At 37.5% G+C, this 22,732-nt stretch overlaps 1 protein-coding gene across 1 annotated transcript; it reads left to right on the top strand.

Moving 5' to 3' along the window:
• Positions 1 to 1,047: 1,047 nt before the first annotated feature.
• On the top strand, positions 1,048 to 21,534 carry nubp1 (nucleotide binding protein 1 (MinD homolog, E. coli)). The gene is made up of 11 exons (XM_052545144.1): positions 1,048 to 1,168; positions 1,763 to 1,867; positions 2,130 to 2,263; positions 11,637 to 11,705; positions 11,817 to 11,849; positions 11,928 to 12,018; positions 17,371 to 17,525; positions 18,374 to 18,484; positions 19,299 to 19,401; positions 19,710 to 19,793; positions 21,049 to 21,534. Exons 1-11 carry the CDS (start codon positions 1,138 to 1,140, stop codon positions 21,096 to 21,098), a joined length of 966 nt encoding a protein of 321 aa, XP_052401104.1. The 5' UTR covers positions 1,048 to 1,137; the 3' UTR covers positions 21,099 to 21,534.
• The last annotated feature ends 1,198 nt before the right edge of the window (positions 21,535 to 22,732 follow it).

Here is a 22,732-nt window from a genome sequence, read left to right as displayed (position 1 = left end):
AGCTGAGTGAGTGTGAAGAACTTGTGGCTAGGGCAATATGTTTGGAATTTGTAGCCACAGAGTGACATTCCTTTTGATTTGCACAAGAGTTATTACAGCTGACCTCTCATACACTTTGCTCAAGTAAGCAAAAAGTCCAAATTGTTTAGTTTTTTTTTTTTTACCACTTCCAAAACCATGTTTTTGCTATTCTTCAACTTCTTCTTCTACACTTGGAAATGAGTAATTCAGAGAGAAAGTTCTTCCTCGTAAAAGACATTCCAGAACCACCTGTCAATAAAAGAGTTTTGAAATTCTCTTAAATGAGCAATCCCGCAGTTATATTTCATTCATGAATTCCTCCAAAATACACTGACACTTTGTTCTAAACCATAAATTAACACAATGATACCTGAGACATTAGTTTTAAAGCTGCCCTATTTTTATTTTTTATATTATAATTAAAAATATATATAATATTCATTATTATTATTATTATTATTATTATTATTATTATTATTATTATTATTATATAAATATAATGTTGATGCTTGTTAAGAAACACACTTTTGATGCACTTTTTAAAAGTTGCTAAATTCATGGTTGAGGTATTACTGTATTTATGTAGAACAAAACATTAAGTTGTATTATTCATATATATATATATATATATATATATATATATATATATATATATATATATATATATATATATATATATATATATAGTAATATAGTAATAGTTTAGGGGGAAACAAATATAACAATAGCTACATTACACAGAGACACACATAACAAACAATAAAAGAAGAAATAAAAATATATTCAAAAAGCAATAAATAAAGATGGTTGATTAGTTTGCTCAATAAGCGTTTAAATAATCAATATATTCAAATATACTCATCAATCAGATAAGTGCCAGTATTAAACGAAGAGTATTAAATGTATATTTTTATATAGCCTACAGTATATATTCACATTTCACTTCTTACCGCCACAGTGTGTGTAAAAATGGATTATCATTAATTATCTATATCACCCATCCAAATTTACCGCAATGCACTTACGAGTGACCGTGCGGAACCTTCGACGCACAGCATTATTCGAGGAAGTTCATTGTCATTGCACCAGTGGCAGGAAGTGCGCATGTTTTGAAAGATGGCGGACGTTCCTAGTGACGCACCAGAACGTAAGTCCATTGAATGTTAATGCGGAACGTTTTCACATTAAGCCCATATAATCCTCGGTTTCTAAAAATGACATCGGTTTACAGTTTAAATTACACTTTCGCCAACTGCACACATATCAGACACGTTTCGCTTTACCTCTTTGATGTTTAATAATGTCTTGGAAACTGACATCAGTTATGTCAGAGAGTCTGTCTGCCTGCGTCAGCTGTCTACAGCTTTACATTACAGTTTACATTCACATCCATAAATACAGTTACTGACATGCTGTCAAACTAAGTGTGGAAGCTGAGTTCTGGGGCCGCCTGCATAAACTGCTTAGACTAGTCTTAAAAAGTATTCTTATTCTTCTACTGGTCATAACATTTTTTTTTATTCCGTTACTAAAAGGTAGATTGGTATACCCGAATCTCTGAAGTACGACAAATTACCCCTTGTCTACTGCTAGTTGGTGAAACTAAACTAGTGCTATTTATATGCAGCTGGCGCCTGGTCTTTTTTTTAATTAAATAGTGAACGTATGTCTAAGTAAGTCTGTCATTGTGTGTATTATTAATAATGTCTGTACATCAATGTGTTGTTGTCATTCTCTCTAGACTGTCCGGGCACAAGCAGTGATCAGGCTGGTAAATCATCAGCATGTCAAGGATGCCCAAACCAAAACATATGTGCATCTGGGGCTGCCAAAGCCCCTGATCCAGGTATACATACATACATACATAAGTATAGTGCTGCTAAAACTGGTAAGCTTTGTGTGTGAGCTGTGATTGTTCATAAAGAAAGAACACATAAAAAGAAAAAAAGGTTTTGAAATTGATTAAATCAAGGTTGATGGCATTTCGTACTTTGTCTTTTTAGATTTATCCTTCAGACATGTTAACTAGTGATGATCTTTTTTTATTATAATAGCTTGTTGGCTCCATCCAAATCTGAAGTGTGTGACTTTGTTTTCTCTCATTGCAGCCATAGAGGAAATCAGACAGAAATTGACCACTGTAAAGCACAAGATTCTGGTTTTGTCTGGAAAAGGGGGTGTTGGGAAGAGCACGTTCAGCGCACATTTGTCTCATGCATTAGCAAGTGATGACTCCAAAGAGGTAAGACCAAAGAATGCCTCATCTCTGTACTATGCTACAGAATTATTATTTATTTTTTTACGCTGAGCAATGCTGAACTACAGAAGTTTTATACAGTTAACTGATTCAGTGACTGTATGTCTGAAATATGAAAATGGAAAATTAAAATAAAATCTACTGTTTATTTGTTTGTTTGTTTATGGGACCCAATGCCCTCATTTCTGCCTGGCCTCATGAGTTGTAGATATGGTGTATGTTATATATAATGATTAGAGAGTCGACTTGTAACATGCAGGTTGCAGGCTCAAGTGTCAGTATCAGCAGGGACTGTAGGTTGGGGGAGTGAATGAACATATTAAATTAAATTAAGTTAAATTTAATTAATTTTATGCATTTCCTATTAAATCTAATTAAATCTATGCATTATCCAAAGCGACCTACAGTGCATTCAGGCTATCAATTTTTACCTATCCTGTGTTCCCGGGGAATCAACCTTGTGCTTGAGAGAGATATATATATTAGTGGTGGGCCATTATCAGCGTTAATGTGCTGTGTTAACGCTAAACTCTTATCAGGCGATAAAAATAAATATCGCCGTTAATCTATTCTCAAAGTTGGGTTGGGAGCTGGGTCTATACTAAGCGAGCTAAGATGACTTTCACCTTGATATTTTATATAACTGACTCGCTGAGGACAGCCTAAAAAGATGCTCAGGACAGTTGATGGGCCACTGCTGCCATCGTCACGAAAGCTGATCTTTTTCACATGTTTTTAAGCCTTACCGCTTGTCGATTTAAACATTAAAGCATCCAAACACAAGACTCGAACAGAATAACTGGTCACTCGCGCACTGTGTTTGGTCCGGAGAGAGAGAGAGAGAGAGAGAGAGAGACACGTATCACGGACAGCAACACTGAACCGAGCTCTCTTCTGCAAGTTCTCCTCGATGAAGTCCATCCTGCACCGGAACGAACAAATACATATCGCAGTTTGAACAAACAAAAAGATGTGAAAGAGCCCAATTCAGTACTCGCGGTGTTCTGGTGTTCAGGGCTCGTGCAGAGAAAGGCGTCTCAAAATACTTGAACTTGAATTTGCTTATTTTTGTTCTTGTGCCAACAAATACATACAAAATATGTCAAAATATCCACCTTGGAAATTATGCTCGAAAAAACTATCAGTTATTTCTTAAGTGAAAGTAAACAGTTGAGGAAAAAAATGGGATGTGTATTATATTAGATGCGTTCATCTTCTCTTAAAGTGACCATGAAAAAGTGAATTTAGATACTGGCTGCTGTAATGTTAATCCAACAAAATGAAAATGAAAATCACTCACTGCTCTTGACCAAATTACTTTGTAGTTTCAACAAAAAAAAAATATTATTCAGACACCAGATATAAATAATTTTGGTCAAACCAAAAATTATTCAGACACCAGATATAATTTTTGATATATATATATATATATATATATATATATATATATATACCAAAACAGTAATAATGTGAGAAATGTTGAAGGTGTCTGAATAAATGTAAGTTTGATTGTATATTTCATTTTTACATTGAAGACTATACAGTGCTATTTTACATTTAATTATTTGGTTTCTGTACCTTGACACCTACAAACTTGAAAAAAAATTAAACATTGGTGTGAAACAGGAGTAATGTTGTTTGCACCTTGTGCAATGTGGAATTAGTTTACAGCTTTTTCAAGCACTTTGTGATGCATTTTGGAAACAGGAGATGAGCCCCTTTTCTAATGCACCACCTAGCTTGATAAACCCCTTCTCAAAGACTTACTGTTTGTCAATTTTATTTGGGTAACAACACATATTCTGAATGCCTTCGGCAGAATTTGAATGAGCCATTTTAATCTAGATGAATCTAGATTAATTTCAAGATCACAGTGAGATTAATCTAGATTTAAAAAATTAATCTATGCCCACCACTAATATATATATATATATATATATATATATATATATACGTTGAATTGTGCCTTGTTTGTAAACAAATCCATGGTCAAATGAAAAGAACGAAGGACCAAGTTCTTACTGATGAGGTCTGGATCTTCATTAAAAATAAAGTCCCTCTGGTTTTTCTTTGTTGGGATCAGAAGGAAGGTAATGTGAAGACTGTGCTTTTCCACATCATGGTTCTGTACAGCATCTTATTGGACTATCTTTATCGTTTGATTTCTGCACAGACCTGTGTTTGGCTCTCCTCTCCTGTGGAGGCGGTGTTTAGCCACACTATTACATCATTAAGTGGCACATTCCACAACCTGTCCGTTTGGCAGATTGTCTTCACTATAAGCTCACAGGAAAGTTTGAGTTCTGAAACTTAAAGGATGTTTTTATAGTACATTAACCCTTTATATGTCATAAGATCATGGGGATTTTGATTTCTCAGTTTAAGACCCCTTTTAAATGGTTAAACCAGAAATACAAATACGATCGGATAAATTTGTTAATATTGTCTTGTAGCAGATGAGTTTGTCATGTGTTGTTGGTTGGTTTATCCATCAATTCTTGGAAGCATATAAAGGAGGAAAACATTTGTGTTGGTGCTCACTTTAAAGAGGTCCAGTAGTTTTATTTAAAGGGCTGACTGAGTACAGTACAACTGTAAGTTAATACAACTGCTACACATAGGACTGTGGCATGTCAGATGTTATGTTTACACTGTCTTTGACTAAACTGACCAAATGATAGCATCTTAGTAGAAACCTTGATAATTCTGGCATACCTTGATGTCTTCCTTCCTTTGTATACTGCCTGAAAATTTTGCATTGTTTGGATTTCAGATACAGCTATTTTTTGACCAATATTTGTCTCACTATTAATGTGATACCAGTCAAAAAATATATATATATCAAGACTCCATCATGACCTGCTCTTTTTGATTAAAAATGTTTGGTTTTTCTTGCACTCATTGGAATATGAAAAGCCACAACTAATTTAGATGTGCTTCAAGCTCGGCTCATATTGATTTTAGTTTTTATTTTTTCAATGTAGCTTATTGTTCAAGTGGATTGTCATGCCTTACAGCACTATGAATGTTTACTCACATTTGCGAACTCGCCAAAGAAATCAGACATTTAAAGTGTGGCGCCTTTAGTAAAACATTATCGTATTAATCAAAATAGGAAAACCAACCAACTGCTGAGGAAAGCACAACATTTCTGCTTTCAAACTTGAATGTATCATTTCGAAAGAGCAGTGAGCAGGAAAATCTTCTGTTTGCATATCGGCGTCCTAGCCAAGCACTTTACAATAATTTTTCACCATCTGAGACTGCTGGCTATTTTTAGTTCATTGTAGAGCTCTGCGGCAGAAAGAGCTGTGTTTACCGGGTTCATTGAGAAGAGCACGCCTCTGACTGGGTCTCTTTCTGAGCCAGTGCATTGGGAGCTGTATTGATCTCATCTCAACAAACCGCGGCCACAATAGTGCAGTCAGCGTGCAGACTGCGGCCGCTGTTTACCCTTTGGCAGCTCACTGACTGAAATAATCTTCAATCCCTCAAACAATTTAAATCGCACAGCTTGGGGACATTCACAATGTGCAGCGCTCCATTGTTGGCAGACATCTAAAAAGCCGTGAGCAATCGAGTCCCACGCTCTCTGCTTCCAGTATTCAGAAGTGTTTTTAAAAGGTCTCACTGTGGAATTATGGGTCATGTCTTTTCTCTCTTACATCTCACTCTCTTTCCATTGTTAGATGGCAGTTTGTATGTTTTTCTCTTTATTTTTTTTTTTTTTTATATATACTATTTTTCAAGCACATATTGTATTCAGTAATGGGACCCTGTAGCCTGCAGAGAAAAATTGAAGTGGTCTTTTTTTGTGCTCATTTTGGGTGAGAGTGAGATTATGGTCACCCCGGCTGACGCTGTTGACCGTTGAAACCCTGTGTGTGTGTCAGTCTGATCTCTGATCTGCCTCTTCCACTCAGTCCTGTGTACTGTTAGCTCCCTCTTATCTGCTGTCAAAAGTCCCTTTTCTGATTCCAGAGGTGCCGTGAGTAAGAACATCCTGTTGAATGCCTTGTGTTGTGGACACACTTCCCTGAGAGCTGAAAGAGTAGTGAGGAAAGCATCGAGAGACTCGTCTAGTGCAACCTTCGGCAGATAAGAGAGTCATCCACCCCAACACACACGCAGGGTCAGTCATAAGGAGTTTATTTCACATGGAGGGAACTGGATATGGAACAGAAAGAGAAATCTTGCAGATACACTGCCTGGCCAATAAAAAAAAAAAAAAGAAATCAAACAAAATATTTTTTAAAAATCACCATCTGGATTTAAATAAGCAAATTCCTCTGAATCATTATTGAATCATTGTTGCAGTTATTCATATGTTTCAGGCATGTTGTATGCCAGGGGACTTTAACCCTAAATGATGCATTTTATTTTAGCTTTTTATTTATCTAACACCCATGTCGGAAGATGTACTCTTGTCCATATTCCAGGATGACAATGCCAAGATTCATCAGAGTCGTACACGCTAATGTTTTGTTGGATTGCCTTTAGCTTTGAAAAGATTGTGCATTCGTTGTGCTATTGTTTCGACAATGTAATGCAATGTCACAACTTTTTTTGTTGCATTAATTTTTGGCCAGGATCTTGTATTGACGATGGGAGAGTCAACCCACTCTGTTAAAGGGGGGGTGAAATGCTCGTTTTCACTCAATATCCTGTTAATCTTGAGTACCTATAGAGTAGTACTGCATCCTTCATAACTCCAAAAAGTCTTTAGTTTTATTATATTCATAAGAGAAAGATAGTCTGTACCAATTTTTCCCGGAAAAACACGAGCGGCTGGAGGCGTGACGTGTGGGCGGAGCTAAAGAATCACGAGCGCCAGACAGTAGGCTTTTGCGTTGAGAGCATTTGGAAGCTGACATTACCTTGAGGAAAAAAAACATCATCCAAAACAAACCATGGCTTACAGTCAGATTCAGCCGTTTATTTGTGATCCAGAATCAGATCCAGAGGCTGAAACTGAACGAGAGCAGCAGCAGCAACGACTCGCTCCAAGCGGGGCTCGAAACCCGGGTCTCCGATGGGAGGCGGACGCACTAACAAGGAGGCAGAGATATTTGAAGCAGTTTTACTCACCGCCTGCGGTTCCAACACACGATCGTGACCCTTTTTCATTGGGATTGCATCATCCTTAAGAAATAAACGATACGCAAATCCGTCGTCAAACTGGGCTTTGTTTGTAAAACAAGCATCTTCGATATGCAGGGAACAAACACAAACACTTGCACAACTCCGTTGATGCTCTGTAAAAATAAACTCCATCCACTGGTCCCTTAATGCTGTTTTTTTTTTGGTAATCTGTGCAGGGTTGTCTTGCCCTGGCAACCAAAAACACACTCCTTTTGTGACATTTCGCGACGCTCTCGCTCTGATCAGTGAATGTCTGTTGTGCTCTCACTCAGTGCTCTGCTATACGGGAGTGCGGGCTCTTCCGGCAGACGTGCCCTAGGACCCATATAAGGAAATTCCGCTCCATCTAACGTCACTCAGACCCTCAGAAAACTTTCCGAAACTTGTGACAAACCGGAAGGAGTATTTTTGGAACAGAAATACTCCTTCAAACGTACAACTTAATTTTTGAAACTTTGTCCATGTTTAGCATGGGAATCCAACTCTTTAACAGTGTAAAAAACTCAGTATGCATGAAATAGCATTTCACGCCCCCTTTAAGTTAATGCCAGCACATTCCAAAGCTTTTCAGTGGGGTTAAGGCCATGACTCTGTGGTGCCCAATTCATTTGTGAAAAACAATTCCTCATGCTCCCTAAATTACTCCTTGAGTCAGATGAATCTTAGTATTGTCATCCTTGAATATGTTCATGGATACGTATTCCAACATGATTTTTTTTCAGGAATAAAAAGCTACACACTGTTAGGATTAAAAGAACTGATGCTAAACATAACAACATGGCAGTTTTAAGCAGGAAGCAGAGAAATCAGTTATCAAGTGGCAGATCCTGACTTCCTGTGGTATGGTTCATAAAGAAGCATCTCTATACTCTCACGAAACCATTTTCTGTATGTAATGTTTACATTTTTCCAGTGGCAGTGTTCCTAGTAAATGAGGCTGCACTCTTTATTGCCTATTATCCTCACTGTTTTTCTAGCAAGTCCTCTGGATTGGAGTGAGTTCTTCAGCAGACCCAACCACCTACTCTTGTCATTTTGGTTTTCTACAGTAATCACTTAAGGTCATAATGTTAAACTTTGTTGACTGCCATCATGAATTACAAAAATGCTTCCCAGTATTGAATATAATGGTAAACTCATTGTTTGCCCTGAGACCCATTTCTTGCTAATAAGCATCTATCTAATGAGTTTACTCAATTTACATTTTAATGTAGGTTAAATGCTTCAGGCTTGGACTGAAGGTGCAAGTGAGGTGGAAAGTAGATTAATTTACAGGTGAGGCGTTCACTCACAGTAACTGGAGCAGTTAGGGGATGAGGTCATCACTACAGCATAATGAAAAGCATCATGTAGCCGTTAATGAGAAAGTTTGTGTGCTAATGGTGATAACTGGATAAACTTGCTGTAGTGTAATCAGAAGTGTTCACACATTTGGCTGAAATTCACAGTGTTCAGTTTTATGTTTATACTTCATGCTGAAGCTGAATTAAATTGTGATGCAACATAATTTTAATATCGAATTACTGTATGTTAGAACATGTTTGTACCAACAACAACAAAAAAAGGGTGTACCTTTTATTTATTTATTTTTTTACAGTTGTGAGGTTTCTTGTTTCCAGTTGTAGTCGGTTTCATAGTTTTGATTACAGGGGAATACTCCACCTAACTGAAACTGGGAAGAGACTATGTTTGACTCAAGAATGTCTGTCTTGTTCTTCTGCCATTATTAAGAGCTTTAGGCTGTTGCAAACAACCTTTTTTGGTTCTCAATTCTTAGAGTAGAAGCCACACACTTTTTTCCTTAAAATCTGTTTAGATTTTTCTCAGACATTTCTTTTAAAATCTCTTTCTGTTGGTGGCATATTTTCCTAACTTGCCTCTAGACGTGTGAAGAAGTAAGATACAGTACAAGAAAGAATTTCCCTTTGGATGAACTCTGTCCTCCTCCTCCTCCTCGGCGGACGATAAATACCTTTTATGAGAGAGCTGTGCCTATCTTAAACCTTTTCTCCTTTTTCTTGTGTGACCCAAGCTACTTTATAAGGAAATGCTGGTGGTTTAGTAGCTGTCTGCAGAAGAGTGATGAATATAGCAGATACTTGTTTTGATGGTTGTGAATTTGGTTAAGGAATCCCTCCTTTTGGGCCTTGAACCAACAACCTTTGGTTTATCAGTCCAGTAAAAGAAAAAGTCAAATATTCAGCATTCGTTAGCTAGGTTTCCATCCAAATATTGTTTTGCAAACGTTTTGGGGTATCCTTTATAGGTGGGAAACGTTGTAAATTTGTAAACTGCTGTAACCATTTTTTGTTGTTTGTTTTTCTTCTGATTCCCTTGTTTTCTGCATGGTCAAGTTTTTTTTATTTATTCAGGTAAATTACGAAAATGTTGTATGTAGTATTACTTAACGTGCGAGTTAATCTGGAGAAATGTATAATAAAATGTGATATTGCCTCTAAAAACATCTGTATGGATAACATTTTGAAAATGTGCGTAAAAATTAAATGTACTCACTTAAAGTGGATAATATTTTTGGTATATTCAGTTGGAATATATTTCATTTTGCACCAGCTTCCTCAGAAGTGGATTTTGTTCTTTTAAACACATGGGAAGTAAACACCGTTTTAATCACAGATAAGTATATATATATATTTTTTTTACATAAATTACAGTAAATTCACAATTTGGATGAAGCAACAGCTAATACCTCTTTACTTTTCTAGGAAGAGCATATAGGCTACAGTAGCCAAATCTGCATCTGGTCCCAAACAGGCCCTTTTGTGGACGTTCCATATTCTCTCAAGGGGTCTGTGGGATTCTTAGCATTTTTGATAGGTTAAGATGTGCTTTTCCACTCCTCGCTCTTCATATATTTGATGAGCCCTGAGGGTTTCAGACATTGTTTTATAAGACACAGATGCAAGCACATTTGTGTTTCTACCCCAAGAAAGAGGGAAGTACTGGAATAGAAGAGCGGTTGCCAGAAAAAAAAGTATTCAGACTCTGGGAGGAAGTGGTGTTATTTCCCCTTTAGCTCGCTGGAAGAATCCCTGAGTTTTGCCACTATGGTCTTAGCCTCCCTTACATCCCTGTTCACTGAGCGTCCATTTCCTGAGAGAGAGCTGCACTCCTCCTCGTTTGCTGCTTTCACTCCAAAGTTTGCTTTCAGTAAATTTCCTTCAGGAAGCAGAAGAACAGGGAAGGAGAAATAAACAGCGTGACCCTGCCGAGAGTGTGTTTTAAGGGCGTGCTGCTTAATTCAGCCGTTGACAAATAACATTTAACACAAGCCCGGGGCAAGAAGGTCATGCATTTAATTAGACTCTCCCTATTTATTTTTTAACCAAATGCATTTCACATTTTAAATAAATGCTTTAAGAACTTGAAATAACTTCATCATTGATATTTCTGATCCATTTAGGTGCACATCATGTTTTTGATGCATGAAAAGAGCTTTCATGGATCCAAAAAGTAAAATCATCAGCACTTCTGGAATTTCTATCAGTTCGTATCATGTCTACAGATCAGTCACATGCACAAACTCGAACTCTGAATCTGGTGTGATCATTAAACCCATTTAAATCCTTTGCCTGCTCTGTAGTTTTAGGGGTATTTGTTGAAGTGTTCTGGATCTGTTGTCACACACGCTGACTCACATTGAGCACTTTTCTTATGTCACAGTTCTGCTGCCACATCTGACCCAAGGTTCAAATAGAACTATTAGGTCTGGTATACACTCAGCTCACTCCTTATCAAGGCAGTAGACTCAGACATGAGGCCACACAGACCTGATCTTTTCATTCATACTGCATAGACAGTGGAAAAGGTTATGTTTTCCGGTCATGGCAGGGTAGAGGTGGCATTCAGCCTAAACGTGTGTGTTAGAGGTGGTTGTGGTCTGTGTGTACAGAGCTGGAACTGAAGTGATGGCCTTTTGTAATGAGTTAGTGCTGGTCAGACTGAAGCTGTATGTGTGTCTGTGTGAGTTGCTGACGCACCAAGCTATACCACGCTGACATCTTGTGTTAACCTCGTTGTACTGCGGTGCAGCAATTTTCATTTGTCAATGGGAAATCTGTGCTCAAACTTTTTTTTTTGCTTTGTTTAACACAGTAAATAATATGAGCATGGTGTTTAAAGGCAAGGCACAACCTCATTAATTCATATCCTTATTAAATAGTTTTTGTGCATGATTTGTTTTTCTTTCCTCTTCCAGGTTGCACTGCTAGATGTGGACATCTGTGGGCCATCTATACCAAAGATAATGGGGATAGAAGGGGAGCAGGTATGTCGTATATCTCTAGCTTCATTGTGCTTCTTAACTTGTGTCAGAATGCTGAGATATCTGACTGATTTATTGACCGGGAATCTCATTCTCTGCTTGTTTTCTCTGTAGGTTCATCAGAGCGGCTCTGGATGGTCCCCAGTGGTAAGATCTTTCAAATCTTTATTCTTTTGACTTGTGTTCTCAAGCATTCTTACAAATGCATCTATTCTCTCTGTGTAGTATGTTGAGGACAACTTGGCTGTCATGTCCATTGGCTTCCTGCTCAGTAGTCCAGATGATGCTGTTATCTGGAGAGGACCCAAAAAGAATGGTTGGTATTTTCATTTAGCCCTGTCTTCGGTTATACACATCAGGAATATAAAATTGTTCATTTTATTGAGTAGTTTAAATTGCATTCCTTAAAGACAAACAGTCTTATTTAGCTGAGAGTTTTATTGAAAGCCAAACATAGCAAAGGTGTGACAATATGTGGTATCTGACTGCAGAACAGTTCTTTTTTAATCTATGGATATGTTCACTTGCTCTTTACCCCTGATAGTGCAGGTGAAAGCAACAGAGCGGCCTGCACAATACCACAAAACCACATGACCTATTTGAATTCTACCCAGAATGCTCTGCTTCAAAGTTCATGTGGTAATTCAAGCACCTAATCAATAGGCACTTGTTACATTAAACAGCCCCGATGATCTAAACCGCAGTAACATGGGCTTGAAAAAAAAAAAAAAGTAATGCTTAAGTGCAAACTGGAGGGGGGAGGGTCGGGGGGGTGTTATGCAAATAAATGAACACAGTTATAATCCTTTTATTTTTATGTGCTTTCATAATTAAAATGAATGAATATATATATATATATATATATGTATATATATATATGTGTATATATATATATATATATATATATATATATATATATGTATATATATATATATGTATATGTCAAACATGGCAACTAGGGTACAAGTGATGTTTTTATGTGGGCAGCAGTCATGAGATTGTTGGTTTAATGGTTAGGGTTGTCTTAGTGATGCATGTTTGGTTTCATGCAGCTGTCTTTAAGTGACATGTTTCCACTTGGTTAATCTTGGAGTTTTCATTTCAGTAAACAGGTTTTTGTGCTAATCTCTGCCAAGCCGTGTACAATAACTGGTGTTTCTTAACAATCACATTTTGATTAAAGGTGCAAGTTGTAGGAAGTCATTGCCTAATGGTTAGAGAGTCGGACTCGTAACCCAAAGGTTGTGGGTTCGAGTCTCATACCGGCAGGGATTGTAGGTGGGGGGAGTGAATGTACACTGCTCTCTCCCACCTTCAATACCATGACTACGTTGCCCTTGAGCAAGGAAACCCAACCGAACCCCGACTGCTCCCCGGGTGCCACAGAAAAAAATGGCTGCCCACTGCTCGGGGAGTGTTCACACTGTGTGTGTTCACTGCTGTGTGTGTGCACTTTGGATGGGTTAAATGCAGAGCACTAATTGTGAGTATGGGTCATCATACTTGGCCACATGTCACGTCACTTTCACTTTTTCACTTGCACAATAGGTGATTGTCTTCAGAAACACAGGCAGAAGTACTCCTTGCAAAATTAAAAAAAAGGTTCTATTCTGACAAGACAACACAATACACATTTAACTATCACCGGATCTTGTATCAAATGCATTGCATGTTGAAAAGCAGATGCATTTGATATTCATCTTTCTTTCTGCACCAGACCCGTTTTATACATTTGTGCTACACAGGAACAGAAAACTGGGTGTCATTTTCAAAGCTCTTTGATGAGAGCACGTGGCTCTGTTTATCTGAAGCAAAGTTAAGTTTAGGCCGGATGGGTTTCACTTCCTTGACTGATGTATATTAACCTCTCATTGGAGTTGAGATGCAGTATTTAACAAGCTGTTGCTGTTGAACACAGAGATTTATATGGCATATATAGCTTGCCATAGAAGTTTTCGAGCACATTTATAAGATAAACGTAATAAATCAAGGGGGAGAAGCTATTGTTGTTGCTTTTGTTTTTCATTTCAGGAAGTAGCATTGTGTGATTCAGGGGAAGTTGACGTGACGTCTAACGAGTTGACGGTGATGTAAACAAGTGCAAAATAATATCGGCTATTATATAACATTTGAAGTTGAATGGTTGAATTAAGTGGAAGTAAAGGGACATTTTTAAGCACTTTTGAATGACAGTCTTTCCCTTAGATACCTCAGAAATGTCAACAAAAATGGAATTTGGCTCCAAATGTGTCAATGGCTTAGAGGAAGTAAATCATTTGATATTTTCATGTATTATTTATGTATTATGGCATTTCAGATGCAAACATATTGGATCAGAATTCAGTGTGGTGCGCATCAAGCATCAAAACACTACAGAAGGATTTTGTTTTCAGAGTTGTCTGGAGTAGCAAATCTGCATCTCACACTGTAGTACTAAACACTGCAGTTTTTGGAACATCACAAAGGTCACTCTGATAACATCTTGTCCCACACCAGCAATCAGCTTATGGCTCTGAGTTCAAAGTGTTGTTTTATGTCAATGGTGGGAGCTTTCGATTTTATTTCTTTGACGCTATGCTCTTTTTGTTTATTCATAGCGTATGCCTATTTTTCTGTTTTGTGCTCTTTACGGTTGTTGTGTGTACTGTACTTGATGGTTGTTCTATGGCTCTGTCTCAAATGGAACACTTCATGTGCACTTGTGGTCTTGCGGTCACGGTGCCGAGGGCCGCAATTCTTCTGCTGTTTTTGTTTGTCATTCTTCTATATGTTTTACCAGAGAACTCCTTAACATTAAGCAACACATCCCAGGCAATATTTTTCCAGTTTTGATTATTCAGACATTTTGTTGGACATTCTAGTCGGAGGTACAGTGGTAGTGTTCAAACGCGCAAAGCAAACAGATGCAAAAGAGGAAAGCACGCTGGTTGTGCTCCGTGATCCTGGTTTTGAACTCACTCCCAACCATTCATCTTGCTAAATTCCATTCCCCTCCTAACAAAATGGATAAACTTCTACTTCTCACCCACATCAACAAGGACTTTTTTGAAAGCTGCTGCACTGTGCTTCACTGAAATAAGTCAATCCATTCCGGCTAATGTGCTCCATCTGCTGTGCTTCTAGTTATTCAGAGTACATCGCGGAGTTAACGGGAAAAAAAAGGTGGTGGACTATGTTTCTACATAAATGTAGGTTGGTTTTCAGATATAATAACTCTGAAGAAGATGTGTTTAATTTAGAGGCACTCTTCATAAACTGTAAACCTTTCTACTCGCCGCAGGAATTTTCAACAGATGACTGAACAAATAACTGAAATGGAGCAACCATACCCGGACTCTCTTTTAATCATTCTGGGAGATTTTAACAAATCAAATCTCCTGTGAACTGCCAAAATACAAACAGCACAGAACATGTCCCACCAGAGACAGTTATATATTGGATCACTGTTACACCACAATAAAGGATGCATATCACCCTGTCCCACGGGCAGCTTTGGGACTCTCTGATCACTGTTTGGTTCATTTTATACTTACCTACATGCAGAAGCTGAAATCAACTAAACCTGTACTAAGAACTGTTAAAAGATGAACTAATGAAACAGAGCGGGATTTACAAGCCTCTTTTTACAAGCAACTTCATATATCAGTTTCTGTGAGGAAATGTGGATCCCCACACCAGGACGTTCTTATCATTTAATAATGATAAACCATGGTTTACAGGGAAACTCGAAACAGTTTTGCCATGCCAAAGAGGATGCTTACTGAAGTATGGATTAAATATTGTACAACCAGGCCAGAAACAAAAACTACTCTGAAAAGCTGATAAAACAGTTTTCAGCCAATGAACCAGCATCAGTTTGGACTGGTCTGAGGAACATTACTAAGTACAAGACACCCCCCCCCCCCCCCATTCTTTGGAGACTCAACAACTGGCTGACGAACTGAATGTGTTTTACAAATTCGAAAAGCCCAGTTTCTCACCCCACATCCACTTTGATCTGCACTTCACACTTCATGCAGACATGCACTGCACATGTCTACCTACCTTACATGTACTGTAAGATCCACGCACTTGACCCAAGGAAGGTATCCAGTGCTGGCTGAAGGTTTCTTGTGTGTTCGGTCTTTTCAGTGCACAAAGTTATTCAATTTAAATAAAATTCTAATCTGACTCCAGTTTAGTATGACCTTTAATTATTACAATTATTCTGACATTTGATTATTCCAGTTAACTTTTAACTTTATACTTATTCGTTCATTAGGAATCTGTCACACAGGGTGCCTCACGTCGGCTGTTTTACATGTGCCCCACAATCACAAACTCGCCAGTTTGATCATTAGCCAGAGGTTATGACTAATACTATTTAATGGGTTGCCCATGCTTACCATTCTTTAAATAGAAGATCTGTTTAGCCCCCTACAGTTACCCATGTACAACTTAGTTAAAGCTCAAAACAATCAGCGGTTATGCTAGTACTATTTGTCTAGCCCCTGATAATTAATATAACTATGTACAACATAATTAAAGCTGAGACAATAACCAGCGGTTATGACCAGTACTATGACAGCCCCCCATAGTTAATGCAACGGAGTACAAATTAAATAAAGTCAAGCAGTTAGTCCAGAAATCCCTGGTCACAGATTTGTGGAAACATACCTTGTACCACATGCTCAATCCGACAACAGAAGTCCTTGATCCTCTTGCAACATTTCCTTAAGTACCTCAGATCAAGACAAACATCCCCCGAGACAGGAACTAATAATTGGATAATAATAATTTGCATTGTTCGTCTAGAATCACCTCTTGTGACAAAAGGCACACCCTCTACAGTGAGCGAAATATCTCTTAACTCTTAGGATCTTTATCACCCTTTAGTCTAATTCTTGTAAAATTGAGACCATTGAGACAAGTCGCCCTGAGACAACTGTCTACAAACATGACTGTAAATATCACTTGCCTTCATGTAGAACATTATATTCTGCCATTGACCATTCTGAGTGTGCTGGGTGAAGGTAATGAAGGAGATGAGGAAGAACCAATGCACATGTGAACAGATGTCTGTATGTTAATGCACTGTGTGTCTATTGTATTTATCAGAAGATCAGCGGTTCTGTAAATCTTACCCGTACAATGCATGACGTCACCATTTTTAAAGATTCCCATTTTGGGTGTTTACATGTAAACAACAAATGTGCCGTTTCCAAAAAAAGATGCGTTTTCAGTCCCCAAAACACTGTTGTCGTGTAAACGAACAGGCATAAAAAGTTTCCTGTTTTTGGCTAAAAAAGTTGTCGTGTAAACAGCCCCTGAGAAAGCTACAGGCCCAGACACTCTGCTCTGACCAACTGGCCCCTTCTTTACACAGATTTTCAACCGATCACTGGAGCTGTGTGTAGTCCCCTCCCATTTCAAACCTCCACTATCATTCTGGTCCCCGGAACAACCAAACTTTGTTTAATGTTAAACACCCCTGACAAATGAATATCAAAACTCCAAGGGATGTAACACAGATCATTCTATATTTGTAATCCAGAGCATTCATTTCCTATGAAGCTGCTTTGAATGATAAGTGTTGTCATAAGGGCTATACAAACAAATGGAAAAATAATTGAATTTAAATGTTTGTTGTGGTGCATTGTCACACTTTCAGTATTTTGCTAATGTTTAGGCATGATAAAACAGTTTCTGAGGGATGTGGACTGGGGAGAAGTGGACTATCTGATCGTAGACACGCCTCCGGGAACATCTGATGAGCATTTGTCCATTGTGCAGTATCTCAGCGGCGCTGGCATCGATGGAGCCGTCATCATCACCACCCCGCAGGTGAACAACAGTACCCATTCGTGTGAAACACTGTCTATGTTCCAGGAAATTGCTTTTGCATGTTGTGATCTAGTGTGCATTATATATAAAATGCATGCATGAAAAAAAAAGTTTTGATTGTGTATTGACGTGTGAGGAACAAGGCTTTCACGCTTAACTGAGAGTTAAAAATATATATATATATATTTCCTGCACGCTAACAGTGTAGTGGAAATCTGTGTGAACAATATATCTTGCACACATGCCATCAGCCATTTCTCAAAACAAAGCATTTGAGCTTTGCATCTAATTATTAATCCAAGATACTGGACTACTGTTTAGAGAGGCTTTCACTGCAACTCTGTCATAGCACACAGAAATTAACTTACACTTCTTTAAATAAATAGCCAAAGGTCATTGTCTTTGGTTTTGGTAGACTGTAGTATTTTGCGACACCAAAATGTGTTGCAGCAAAACACTTTAAGTTGAGTGTTTGTTTTTGTAGGTGTTAGGTTCACCCTTGTTGTGGCACTTTGCTGCACATGAGAAGAAAAGTAGCAGCCAACAGAAACAATTTTGGGTAACACGTTATTTTAAGGTGTCCTTAATACGTTACTTGTACTTACTATTAAAATAAGGATAAACTATGCATAATTACATGCAAGTCAAACCCTAACCATATAATAAGTACATGTAGTTAATTAATATTACTCAGTGCTTAAATAAATAATTACATTGTAACAAGGACACCTTAAAATAAAGTTGTTGTATTTGTAACGCGTTTATAGGAATAACGTGATAATCGTTAAGTATGTTTTGATTGCTGTATATTTTTTATTTAATTTTTTTATTGTTCCCTTCTCAAATAGGAAGTATCTTTGCAGGATGTGAGAAAAGAGATCCGATTCTGTCAAAAGGTCAAGATACCGATCATTGGTGTAATTGAAAACATGAGTGGCTTTGTGTGTCCTAAATGCAAGGTATAGTATTTGTGTTTAAACGCAGTATCTTACAGCAAAACACAGCACACATCACCTTGACGTTTTCTGTATGTTAACAGTGTTGCATATGATTTTTCTGTAATGAAGTTTGATATTGTCTTCTTTTTGTTTTTTATTGGCATTATTTACTCACCCTTGTGTCATTCCAACCCGTATGGCTTCCTTTCTTACATGGAACACAATAGGCACAATTTGAAAGGATTTTTTATTTACAGGCAATTACAATTAATGGCGTCTAGATCTTTCAAGCTTCAAAGAGGATGCGAAAGCACCATTTAGTATCAGGAGAGAAGTCAATAGATGATGATTTATGACTGAATTACACTACTGTTTATAAGTTTGGAGTCAGTAAGGTATTATATTGAAAGCAATTGATACTTTAATTCATCAAGGATGCATTAAATTGATTCAAAAATGACAGTAAAGACATTTATAATCCAAATGCTGTTCGTTTGAAAGAATACGGAAATAAATCATGGTTTCCACAAAAATATTAAGCGGCACAAAGGTTTCATAAATATAAGAAATATACTGGAGATTAGAATGATTTCTAAAGGATCATGTGACACTGAAGACTGGAATAGACTTGGGTTGTGTTGGACTACTTTCATGGTCCCTTTGCATTATTTTTGAAGCTAGTGTGTTCCATTGTTCTCGCATGGGAAAGAGCGTTAGTGTGTTCTATAGAAGAAAAAAGTCATTCATGGTTGGCACAATGCAAGAGTGAGTAATAAAATATTGCATTGTGGAATCACCTGCCACATTATATCTTGGTTTTTCTTTCTGTTGACAGAATACATCACAGATATTTCCTCCGACCACAGGAGGAGCTCAGAGAATGTGTGAAGAACTAAATCTCCCTCTTTTGGGCAGTGTACCCTTGGATCCACGAATAGGTACAAAAAACTTTTACCATTCACAAGGAGGGAGAATGTTTTAAACCAGATTAAATGCAACAGACTTGAAATATCTTTCTACAATTGTTCCGCATTAAGTGGTAAGGATATGAGGAAGTTTAACAATTTACATAGTAGCACTGCGGTGCGAACTATTTGTGAGAGTGTTTCCTTGTTTTTAAATTTACACTGTGTAGTCAAGTGAATCGAGTACCAAAAAACTCCCTACAGTGATTATTTTAAAGTGTCTGAAGAAAAGTCAGCAGTTTCTAGTTCTCTAAATGCACTTCTGCGTTTTTGCCTTCAAGGGAGAAGCTGTGATGAAGGAAAGTCTTTCCTAACTGAAGTTCCAGACTCTCCTGCTGCAGTGGCCTATCAGAATATTGTCCAGAGTAAGTCATCCAGCCCAAGCAAGCACCTCTTTACAAACCTTCCTCAAACGTAAGATGATAAACTGCCATTACTAACCATTCTGGTAATGCTGCTTTAGTGTGTTACCTAATGACAGGTATTCATAAAAAAAGAATGGCAAGCTTTTTTTAGAAGTGAAAAGAGTGCACTAAATACAGGTTAGGTTTCACCTGACACTGAAGGAAATCAACTGCAAAGACAGTGCATCTGTTAACACTCTGATTGAGTTCATTGATTTCCCCATTCCTTTTATTCCTGCACTTGGTGTATTTCTCTTTATCCATATACACTCATCTGCAACTAAGTATACTGGCTTTTATTTTTTAATAAAAGATTAATGACATCTTCAGATATTGCTGTAGAAACTCAGTTCTTACATATAGCTGCTTAAAGCGAAAACCAGAAAGGAGATCTGTGTGATTGAGATCTGTGTGATCTCAGTGATCTGAGAGATTGTGGCTAAAGAAACGATTGGAGTATCTCTGAAACAACTGTAAAAACTGTCAGAGAATTTACAGAGAATGCAAATAAATAATTACATTTAAAAATGTGTTCTTGCATACATTTTATAATTAAATTCAATCCTACAATTTCTGTATTTGTGCTTTTCAGAAAATTGATTGTCATAATGTTAATTGTCAACCTTGGAATTCCATAACAGATTCATAACCGTTTAAAAACCCACCTGATCTGTTGTTGTTTTCTAGAATAATATTTGTTGAACATTTGGAATGCAGCAACATAAAACTTTGTGTAAACAAAACAAAAATGACAATAATTGGATTAATAATACTTCATTTTATTACACATTTTATATGAAACAAAATCTCAAAGTGCTACAAATTTGAAAAAGAAAAAAAACTACAACAACATTTAGTGTCACCAGATGTAAGTCAGATCTGATGTTGAGAAGAATCCTGCTAAATGTGTTCTGAAGAACTTGCAGATTTCTTCACAGACATATTCAGCGCATCCTTCAATTAAGCCACTAAGTGTATAGCTCATAATATTAAAGAGCACAAGTTAAATCTGATCTCAAGGGAAATCAAGTTTAACTTGTGAAAATGAGGAAATATCCCCCCCCCCCTTGTTTTTGACTAACAGCAGATTACAGAAGTGAGTATTCTTTAGCATCCGGACATCTTGTTATTTTGACTCTGTGTTATTACATACAAAGGAGTGTGGCCTTCGTTTGTGCTGAGAGTAACAAAAATATATATTTTTTTATTTTCACAGAAATCCGAGATTATTGTTCTTCCCACACTACATCGGACCATCCCTTTTGACACAGAAAATGTGCATCAGATCTTTATCCAGCCAGCTGGGATGTCCTATGAAGAGGGAAAAGAAACATCATGATGAATTGTGCTTTGTTCAACACACTTGTTCACCTCTTATAAGCGAAACAATAATAGAATTATTGCTGTAATGTCAATGGGCATATTTCAGCAGGCCAGGAGAAGTTATGTTCAGAAATGTGGAATGTGGGCCACACAATGGCTTTCCCAGTCAATGAGATGTAATGGCTATAATGTTAATTTTGCTATTAAATTTCTTAAGATGAAAATGTCTAAATCCACTCAGCACTAAATCTCTGTATTTGTAATGTTTTATGATAAATAAGCAAAACCACCTGTTATAGTGCACACACACTCACTTTTTTTGTAGTTTCTTGTTAAATTGTATGCCAAACCAAAGAAATGCTGCACCCTTTCAGATATACTTCAGAGTCTTAATATTATTCTTCAGATAATATTCATAGTGCTACTATTACTTAATCAAAGGTTCAGGGGAATTCCATTTTCACAAAGGCGTTGTCTGCCAGAGCAAAGATTTATTGCGAGTCACTGGGAAGTATTTTAGGATCTTTATACAAGAACAAATAAATGTTTCTGGGCTGCAACCGAAAGCAAAGTCTGCTGCATTAAGAACATTGTAGTAGTGTTTCAGTTTACTCTTGGCAGCAAAACACACTTTCATTATCAGACGAGCCGTTGGCACAGCTTACCCCGAAGCATCTGAAACACTGATAACAGTTGCCATTTGGGACTAAATAATTGACATTTATGAATTAAATACTCCTTACAGCTGCTTCATCACATTTCATTTATGGTATTGGTGGTAGGGGTTGGGATTTGTTCATTGTATTTATACAGGGCCGTCGCTAGTGGGCTGAAAGGTGTTGACGATTAGGGGCCCACGTCTGAGGTGGTCCCAGGTGATCTCAACCAAGAGTCTGAGGGCCATCCTAAAAAGAGCTTAAGACAGTTGACAGGCCACTGCTGCGCATAGCCACAAAAGCTTATCATTTGCACGTGTTTTGACAGACTGGCCAATTTAAACCTTTAAAAGTGTTTAAAGCATTCAAACACAAGATGCATAAAAACTGAGTAACGTACACGCGCGCGCAGAGAGCCACGTCTCATGGACAGCAACACCGAACCGAGCTCTCTCCTTCACGTCCTCCTGCACCTGAACAAACAAATACAAATCACAGTTTAAACATGCAAACAGAAAAAGATGTAAAAGAGCCTGCTTCAGAAGCTGCCCACGCGGTGCTCTGTGCGCACAACACCGAAATTTGCCTCTTCTTGTTCTTGTACTGACAAATACTTACAAAATTATGTCAAAAATACCCGTCTCGGAGATTATCCTCTAGAGAGGGGGAAAAAAACCTGTCGGTTATGTCTTAAAGAGTGGAGAAAAAAATCGCCAATGTTTCATTATATTGTGGATTGATTGTCTCTTAAAGTGACCGCGCTTAATTTACTAGCTGCTGTCGAAAATCACTCACTGCTCTTGACTGAATTACTTTGTAGTTTTAACAAGAATTATTCCACAGTCAAACCAAAAATTCAGACACCAGATATAATCTTTTTTTTTTACTAGTGGGTGAATGGCACTATAGTTTATGTAGTAT

Source organism: Carassius gibelio, chromosome A3 (genome assembly GCF_023724105.1).
Source record: "Carassius gibelio isolate Cgi1373 ecotype wild population from Czech Republic chromosome A3, carGib1.2-hapl.c, whole genome shotgun sequence".
In the NCBI taxonomy this organism is placed as follows: domain Eukaryota; kingdom Metazoa; phylum Chordata; class Actinopteri; order Cypriniformes; family Cyprinidae; genus Carassius; species Carassius gibelio.
Note: the sequence above shows the minus strand (reverse complement) of the source record. Positions and strands in the feature narration are given on the sequence as shown.